The following is a 9,042-nucleotide window of genomic DNA, read 5'->3' on the forward strand; positions in this document are numbered from 1 at the left end:
TTTATTATTTTTGTTCCCCCCCCCCCCCCCGAAGTACAATAGTTCAGTGCGTGGTATCAGGATAGTTTCTGTGGACTTTAAACTGATTCTTTCTTGTCTTCTTCTTAAAGATCCGGGTCTATACACTAAAATGAGCTTAATATTAAATTCTATTCAAATTTTGTATGCGACAAGTACATCACTAGTAATGCGCGTACTTGGGGAATGCAGCAAGAATTTGAAATGTTTCCACTCGTAGAGGAATGCTAGTTCCCCATTCTTTACTCCAAGATTATGGTTGCTTGCTCGAAAATGAGCTTTTCGAGTGATATTTCCTGTCAACCGGGGCAAGCTGCAACTGTTTTACGAACTATTGCGTGTCAATTCAGTCATTGACATTCTTCATTAAAGTTGCCATTTTTGTATCTTAATTTTAAAATTTTGATTCTTTTTCACGTATAGTTTTGGTGCGGCCATATGGATCTCTTTCATCTTTCGATCTAATAACAAAATTTTGTTTGTAATATCAAACTGTAATGGTTTCTCATTCATTTTGTTCTTTGTTTTTTTTTCTAACAGTATGCTCAGGAGCAGGAATTTTTTCGGCAGACTGCGCTTGTCTCCAAGAAAGAGAAAGAAAAGGTAATTCATTATATTATAAATATGGACGTGGGAAATGGGACAATAAAGGCATATTAAAGACTTCAAATGGTAGGAGAAAACGGCACAAGCACAGGCATGCTTTGCTAGAGTAAAAGCTTGGGGTGTCCAAGAAAGAGAAAGAAAAGGTAATTCATTATATTATAAATATGGACGTGGGAAATGGGACAATAAAGGCATATTAAAGACTTCAAATGGTAGGAGAAAACGGCACAAGCACAGGCATACTTTGCTAGAGTAAAAGCTTGGGGTGTCATTTACTTGTGCTTATCTATGTTCAAGATTTAATGTCATACTTTGCTAGAGTAAAGGCTTGGGATGTCATTTACAATCTATCTTACATACACGCTAGGAGAATGAGATTTATTATATTTTTTATTGGCTCATACGAGGCAACAAAATTGCATTTAGCATTGCTCTATTGAATCATAGTGTGCGGGTGGGTGCGTGCGTGCGCGCGCATGAGAGAGAGGGGGGGGGGCATGGATGGTGGATGATAACAATTTTTATTGGATTGTGATTAACTTGTGAATGTGCAGTTAGAGATGATGAAAGCTGTAAGCTTTATGTATGTAAAACCTCCCGGTTACAATGCAGAGAGTGCAAAAGCTGCAGAGGTGGCAGAAGAGAGAAAAAAGGAGCAGGAGCAAAGTACCAGCGCCTCTGAGGAGCCATCTCTTGCTGGAGCTCCATCATCGTTGTAATGATTTTTGCATGAAACGCTGGTTAATTAATTTTACACCACATTTTGAGATATTTAGATCACTATTCTATCAAATTTATTTTTTCTAAAATCATTTCACAAATAAAATGAATGATAATGTTGCTTGTTTACTAGGATGACAGAATCTATTCCTTCTGCTCAGGAGAAAAAGAAACCAAGGCCGAAAGATGTATTTGGCCGTGCTTTACCAACAGAAGAACAATTTGAAGTCCTTAAAAATGCCCCAAGGTGTGTGCACTACTCTGTCGATTACCATCATCTGGCGAATTTCTCCATGAAAATTTTTAACTTTGTTACTTCTGCTGAAGAGGACTTCATCTCAATATGTCTGAATAACAAACATGACATTTGATTTCCTTTTGTGACAGTGATTACTGTTTACAATATCATTAATGAGTGTAACTAAAACTGTCCTTGCTGAACTAGTGCACATATTAAGAAATGAGAAGCTTTGACAAGATTGGTTAGCTGTTGCCATATTTCCATAATTTCAGATGCCTCTTATTGAGGAAACATGAAATGATTAAAGGTTTGCTTTTCTATAATTGGTCATTTAGTCTGTCTTCTTATGCACAGAGGTCAACAGTAAGCTCTATAATTGAATTAAAACAAGCAGAAAGGCTGTTCTTCTGTACTAGTGGTGCTTTGCTATTCCAGAATTTGTGGAAAAATCCATCGCATTCAATAATTCCAGCTTCAAAATATCAAAGGTTTCTCCATGAAAATCATGAGTCCAAGGATCCTATCCTGGCTTAACATAGTAACCATGCAGTAATGCAATAAGTTTCTTGTTCATTTTTTAAATTTTTAACTTTGTTACTTCTGCTGAAGAGGACTTCATCTCAATATGTCTGAATAACAAACATGACATTTGATTTCCTTTTGTGACAGTGATTACTGTTTACAACATCATTAATGAGTGTAACTAAAACTGTCCTTGCTGAACTAGTGCACATATTAAGAAATGAGAAGCTTTGACAAGATTGGTTAGCTGTTGCCATATTTCCATAATTTCAGATGCCTCTTATTGAGGAAACATGAAATGATTAAAGGTTTGCTTTTCTATAATTGGTCATTTAGTCTGTCTTCTTATGCACAGAGGTCAACAGTAAGCTCTATAATTGAATTAAAACAAGCAGAAAGGCTGTTCTTCTGTACTAGTGGTGCTTTGCTATTCCAGAATTTGTGGAAAAATCCATCGCATTCAATAATTCCAGCTTCAAAATATCAAAGGTTTCTCCATGAAAATCATGAGTCCAAGGATCCTATCCTGGCTTAACATAGTAACCATGCAGTAATGCAATAAGTTTCTTGTTCATTTTTTCATGTCTTAATATGCAGCATATAAATTTTATTCCATAGATATGCCACCCAAGCTTCCGAGACTCATAAATAGTAGGATTCCGCTCTTGTCTCGCCCCACTTATCTCACATGGTAGTTGCATCCCATTCAGTAAGGCCCCGTTTGATTGCACGAAATTTTCCATGGAACTTGGAATTCGAATTCCAACTTTCACTTTTGGCCTGTTTGATTGACAAAATTTTCCAGGGAATTGATTTTCCATGAATTTCTAGGTACAACACCTTAAAGCGTGATTTTCCACCTTTTTTTCCTAGGGGATAAGTGGTTTTTGGTTTTCCACCTTTTTTTATTTTTATTTTTTTTGCTTTTTTTTTTATTTTTTTTAATTGTTGGCAATGGGAACAAATTTTAGGAATAATTGTAAAAGAGGATATCCCTGAAATTGACAATTTTCACGTAAAACAAAATCAAACGAACATCAAAAAATACTTTTACTTCAACATTTTCCACGTGAAAAGTTTATACAATCAAACACAATAATTTACAATTTCCATGAAAACAATTTCTAGGTAATTCAATTCCCTGGAATTCATTTTCTTTCCACCTAAATTTCATATTCGCAATCAAACAGACCCTAAATTATCTTCCAAGGACTTATGCCCCCAACCAAAATTCGGGGAACACTAAACTAAAGTTATTCCATACATACTTGATAAAGCTTTTTCTCCAACTAAGCTTGACGCTCAATTTTCTGCTAGATTCTATTTCCATGTCTCTTTTTGTCTGGAAAGCTCAGTTGAAACTAAATAAATAAATAAAAATAAACGCAATGTCTCTTTTTGTAGTTTTGAGTATATTAATAAATTTGACCTCTTTCTACATCTACTCTTGTACATTCTTAGAGTACATTTATCTTGTTCATTTTTATGGCAGTGGATAATATGCTTAATGTCTGTAGGCAGTGTGGACGCTTCTTTTTTCCTTGTTCTTATGTTTCTAAGGATCCATTCAAGTTGCCGTCTTTTTTTTATTTTTTTTTATTTTGGTTTGAGGCCTGGGATGGGAGTTTCTGGTGCTACAACTGTGAGGTATGGTGTTGGGGGATTCCAAAGTGACAGTTTCTGCAACACGATGAAACCCTTTGTCATTTTGTAGGTTTCTATCGAGATCCTAGTCCATGTATTTGCTGCTGGAAATAATAAATATGTTCTTCCAGGTTAGAAACTGGTGCTCCTGCCAGGGTGAAACCATTTGGAGTTGAGATACGGAATGTGAAATGTCTGAGATGTGGAAATTTTGGTCATCAAAGTGGTGATCGTGAATGTCCATTGAAACATGCTATAATGCCTAATGAGGAGAATCGATTGAAAAGAGATGATCCTTTGACAGCTATCCTCGCTCAAACCAATCCTAGCGAGGTAATTTTTCCAAAAAAACTATTCCATGCTTTTATTTTTTTAGTTGTCATGTATAGGTTTTATCTTCTTGGTCCTCTGATTATTCAATTTAGAGAGACGCATAACCTTTTTTTTTAGCAAGGTGTGAGCCTTGAGTGATTTGGTTAATAATGATTAGGTTCGTGTTCGAAAAAACATAGCAATCAATTGTGAGTGATGCTAAATTAACTCAGAAGCCATTATATACAACATTAAATCTCAGAGTTGCATAATTCACAGTGTGATATTGCGAATCGAAGCTATCAAGACTCTCTATTCCTATGTAATGACTTTACGTGACCCAAATGGCTATACACTGTACTAACATGTTTTATTAAGGAAATCTAAGGAGCAGCAGCAAAAATCCCAAGCAGATAATTCGCAAGGCATTATTACCTGTATTATGCTTTATTTGTTCTTAGAAAAGGACATATGGCGAGTTCTATCTAATTGATTTATATTAACTCTTCAATCTGTTGATTTGGGTTTCGATCGGTTTACTTTGAATTGCTGCTTCATGAGATAAAATTAGGATTTTGTAGGGACAATCAGTCATCTGTCAGGAATGATAGACATGACCTCCATTTCATTTACTATTGTTGGCCAAGAGAAGTTATCGACTTTGGTCACTTTCTATCCATGTGTCTGATCCTTGTGACTTCTCTTACAGCCTCTGAAGTGGGAGCTGAAACAGAAACCGGGTATGAGCCCTCCTCGTGGTGGGTTCAATCCTGATGACCCCAATCAGCAAATAGTTGCTGAGGATATTTTTGATGAATATGGAGGTGAAAGCTCTGTAAACTTTTTAAAAATCAAGGGAATCATCAAGGTGTTGATTTTTTAAGAGAAATTTAATTGTCCTTTCCATTTGACGTGCAGGTTTCCTGAGTGAGGACAACCTACCCGAGTTACTGACCAACTTTTCTTCGAGCAAGCTCAAGAAGAAGTCGGGTAAGAGCAAGCATAGTAGTTCATTACTATCAAGTCCTGAATCGAGTGGTCATCAAGAAAGAGGGTCATCTTCTGGTGCGGATAAGTGGAGGAGATCAAAGAAAACGAGACATAAGAGAAGCAAGCAAAAAGATCCCGAGTCAAGTTCATTGGAAAGTTCAGATGATGGTAGATATCAGAAGAGGCGTAGCAGACACAGGCATTGCCTTTCAAGTTCTTCTGAAGTTTCAGACTCGGATGAGCAGCATACAAGTAAACAACGTCATCGCAATCATCATCGCCATAGGCATTGGCATCAGCATAAGCATCAGCGAAAATAGCTCCAATTCTCTCGCTCCAAATTATCAATTTATCAATGGGTGTTTTTTAGGTGCTGAAGAGATCCTTCATGGCTGATATTGTGCATCGACTTTCATCTCTTATAAAGGGTAGGAAAAGAAAGGTTCTTGATATTACTGTACGTCTCTTGTGCATCTTTTGTTGTATGCCCATAAATTTGCAGTCAGAAAGCATGCTAAAATTAGTTATTTTGGTGTTCACTTTGATCCCAAATTCATCCAGGTTCGTAGGATACATTTGTATATTAACTTTTAAATAAAGTGAATATTAACTTTTTTTTTTTTTAAAAAACTGATAAAAAAAATATATATATATTTTTTATACATTTAGCGTGTGTTTGAGCCCCTTTAATTTTGAAAAATGTATTAAGGAATAGTAGATTAATGGAGAATGTGTGGTTAAAAAATAGTAAAAATATTTGATTTGCACGTAATATTATTTTAATGAAGAATGTATGGTTGAAAATGAGTACTATAAAAAAATAATGTGGTGGAATGTAAAATAATGGGTACAGTGTATTGCTTTTAAGCACTTATCATTCATGCAGTTTGTACGATGTATTACTTATAAGCATTTAGAATCAATACCAAACAAACATGAGAAGAATTGCGAAGGCATCTTCCAATTAAAAAGCCTAGATGCTGGAATTCAACTCTTCTTGTCAAAGCCCTTTGGAGTAACTCATACCAAGGGGTTAAATGGGTTAACTAAGTATACCTTCAAGGAAATGACTTTTTGGGGTGCACGGTAAGGAAAAGCAACTCTCCGTTGCTCAAAAGAATGTTTGAAATCAAGGACGTGATTGCTGGGAGTGATTGAATTGTCCAATATGTTGGGAATGCGTTGTCTAGTTGGAATAGTGTTGGGCGGTTTTGTATCCGGGCTACCTATGATCACTTTCGGTCGAAAGTAGAGATGATGGTTTGGACGAAGGAGGTTTGGAGATCGTATATCACTCCAAAATATGCTTTTATTTTTATGATTGGGTGTCCAATTGAAGCTATTAATGATAGATTGTCACATCTCAACATTGATAGGAATTGTGTTTTTTGTGAGACATTTGAAAACGTGACAACATTTATTTTTTCAATGCTCTTTCATCTCTAACATATGAAAGAAAATTAAAGCACTAAAAATTATTATTAAAATCCACTTTATCTTTAACAATCAAAAAATTATTATTAAATTTCTTACCAAACAAGCACTAAATTGTGCATTGATTTGTCATACGGAAAACTGCTCTGGCATCTAAAAAAATTCCTTCCAAAAAATAAATAAACCGGACAAAGAATTCACTTCATACCCACAAAACCCTTTCCTCTTCTCTCTCTGTCTAGGGTTTTTACTACTGAACTGTAACCTAAGCTTTCTCCCATAACTAAAAATAATCATGGCTTCGTTTAGGGTTTTTGGCAACAAATGCAGAGCTCTAATGGCTCCGGCCAAGTCCGCCGCCGCCTCCACCTCCACCTCCACCTCCACCTCCACCTTCTCCTCCACTCCTAAAGCTACCAAAACCACTACCGCTACAAAGGCCAAATCTGGCAACGCTGGCATACTCAAGGTCCAAAATGTCTCCCCTGCTCTCGCCAAGTTCATCGGTTCCTCCGAAGCGTCCCGCTCTGGTGCCGTCAAGAAAATCTGGGAGTATGTTAAATCGCACAACCTTCAGGTCCGAATCCCCATCGTATACTTGTGATTTCTGTATCTATGTATTTTTGTGGCTCAGCGTTACTTGAACATCGTCTTAAGGTTTAGTAATGGCTATTAGTATTATGCAGAACTGTTGTACTCTGTACTTTACTAAACTGATGTCGCATAACATTATAATGGAACAAGTTTTGGAGCGTGCGCTGTAATTTTTTAAGTTATATTTAGGTGCTTGTACCTTGATCTCACATAGAAATTGATTTGTTGTGCATACTAATGTATGCAGTAACTAACATATGCATACATACAATGTACATTGCATATGTATGGGATGGCACACTTCAGTAATTGCACCTTAGTATTGTTATTGGACACCACACTTCCACACTTGTCACTTCTACCCTGCTCTGGCAGGATCAGAACCAATGCGGAATTACATGCCCATATATTTGAGCTCAAGTTTGTGCAAACGCAATGGTATTACAATGATACAACAATCTGAATTCTTTAGTACTATGACTTTGTGTATTTTTCCATGTTCTTCAGCATTCGTACTTAATCGGCACACGTTCAAAGCCAGATAGGGTATTAGATACATGCATTTACAAAAATAATGGTTTTCACACCGTACTGGTATAATGTTGTACCATGTTAGGAATGACCACGCTACAAACCTTGAAGAGCATTTCCACGCACATATAAAATCATTAGTGTGGTTATTCTATGTATTTTTGTTGGGAAGGCTGTACATTGTTATTTCAGTTGTATATGATTGAATTAATTGCAAAACACTAGCCGGTGAGTTGTTTCAATATGCTACTCTTGGTCGTGAAAATGTTTTTTGGTCTGAAAAAAAGCATCTTCAAATGCCCTTCTAAACGGTAATCTTTAATCCCCGAATTCACAAAGTTATCTTCCATGATTTCCTATTTTGCATCTGCATCTATGTCCCTTTCTGTATATTTCTAAGTTTGCAAGATGTTCTTGATCATCCAATTTGTTTGGGAAAATGGCGAAGTATCAGAAGTTTAGGAGTATCAATAACACTGCCTTATCTTTGTCTTATACCTCTAATTTGTCTACTATTTGGCTTTATGTTGCGATTTTTTTGAATATTATTATAATTTCAACATAATTTTGTAGAACCCCGACAATAAGAGAGAGATTTACTGTGATGACACGCTGAAGACCATTTTTGATGGCAAGGACAAGGTTGATTTTCCCGGAATTGCAAAATTGTTGTCCAACCACTTCCCAAAGTCTGCTTAAGGTTTACTAGGCGAGGCTTTTTAGTTTACGTAGATTCTTGTGGTTTGTATTCAACGTATCGATGTGCCCTATGCATCTCTTCTCTTACATGCCTGTTGTCACGTGTTTTTGGGTATGTGGTTATGAAATCTGGTGCATTGACCAAATGTTCAATGATGAAACTTCTTTGAAGATACGCGACAGATGTGAAGGGATTTTGCACTTTGGCAATGTTTTGAACCTTTGCATCTTATGGGAAAACTGAAGCCGTGATCAATGATTGGCTATTGAGTTCTTTACACATTCTTTTACAATGACTTGTTTTGTAGTTGATCAATTTGCATAGTGTTCAAATTATGAGGCCACATCGGGTTGTGGATATTCACAACATGCATGAGGTCTTGGTCCCTAACACGTGTAGGTGCTAATTAGTTTTAGGAGGCAAGTATATGGATATGGTTTGTATATAATATGGTTCATAGTAAGCAAAACCAATTTCAATATTTCACCTATGATTAAATTGTAGGAAGGTGCGATGTTCAGGGTGTCTTTGCTTAGGTATGGGGCCAGCCTTCAGTTAATGGTTGAGCTCTCTCACGGGCACATATACTCGAAGTTGGTTAGATTGTGCCTTGTCTAATGATCAAATGATCACGTTATAGTAAAAGTTTGACTAGTGCTGAGCTCGAGGAAAAAGGTTCTTGGGTGAATTTGGTTGAGCCTGACCTCGGTTGAGCCTGATTAGGGTTGGG

General features: G+C 36.5%; 2 protein-coding genes across 2 annotated transcripts in view; both read left to right on the top strand.

Moving 5' to 3' along the window:
• The window catches only part of LOC111377169 (uncharacterized zinc finger CCHC domain-containing protein At4g19190-like), a 5,962-nt gene extending 370 nt beyond the window's left edge, over positions 1-5,592 (top strand). Inside the window, exons 2-7 of the mRNA XM_023000223.1 lie at positions 559-621; positions 1,179-1,339; positions 1,478-1,591; positions 3,883-4,084; positions 4,773-4,887; positions 4,982-5,592. Of these exons, the coding sequence (XP_022855991.1) occupies positions 559-621; positions 1,179-1,339; positions 1,478-1,591; positions 3,883-4,084; positions 4,773-4,887; positions 4,982-5,373 (1,047 nt within the window). The 3' untranslated portion in view covers positions 5,374-5,592. The remainder of the gene's footprint in view (positions 1-558; positions 622-1,178; positions 1,340-1,477; positions 1,592-3,882; positions 4,085-4,772; positions 4,888-4,981) is intronic.
• A 1,075-nt stretch (positions 5,593-6,667) lies between these two features.
• On the top strand, positions 6,668-8,596 carry LOC111377170 (upstream activation factor subunit spp27-like). The gene is made up of 2 exons (XM_023000224.1): positions 6,668-7,064; positions 8,186-8,596. Exons 1-2 carry the CDS (start codon positions 6,783-6,785, stop codon positions 8,309-8,311), a joined length of 408 nt encoding a protein of 135 aa, XP_022855992.1. The 5' UTR covers positions 6,668-6,782; the 3' UTR covers positions 8,312-8,596.
• Positions 8,597-9,042: the final 446 nt, after the last annotated feature.

Source organism: Olea europaea, unplaced genomic scaffold (assembly GCF_002742605.1).
Source record: "Olea europaea var. sylvestris unplaced genomic scaffold, O_europaea_v1 scaffold1616, whole genome shotgun sequence".
Taxonomy (NCBI): Eukaryota; Viridiplantae; Streptophyta; class Magnoliopsida; order Lamiales; family Oleaceae; genus Olea; species Olea europaea.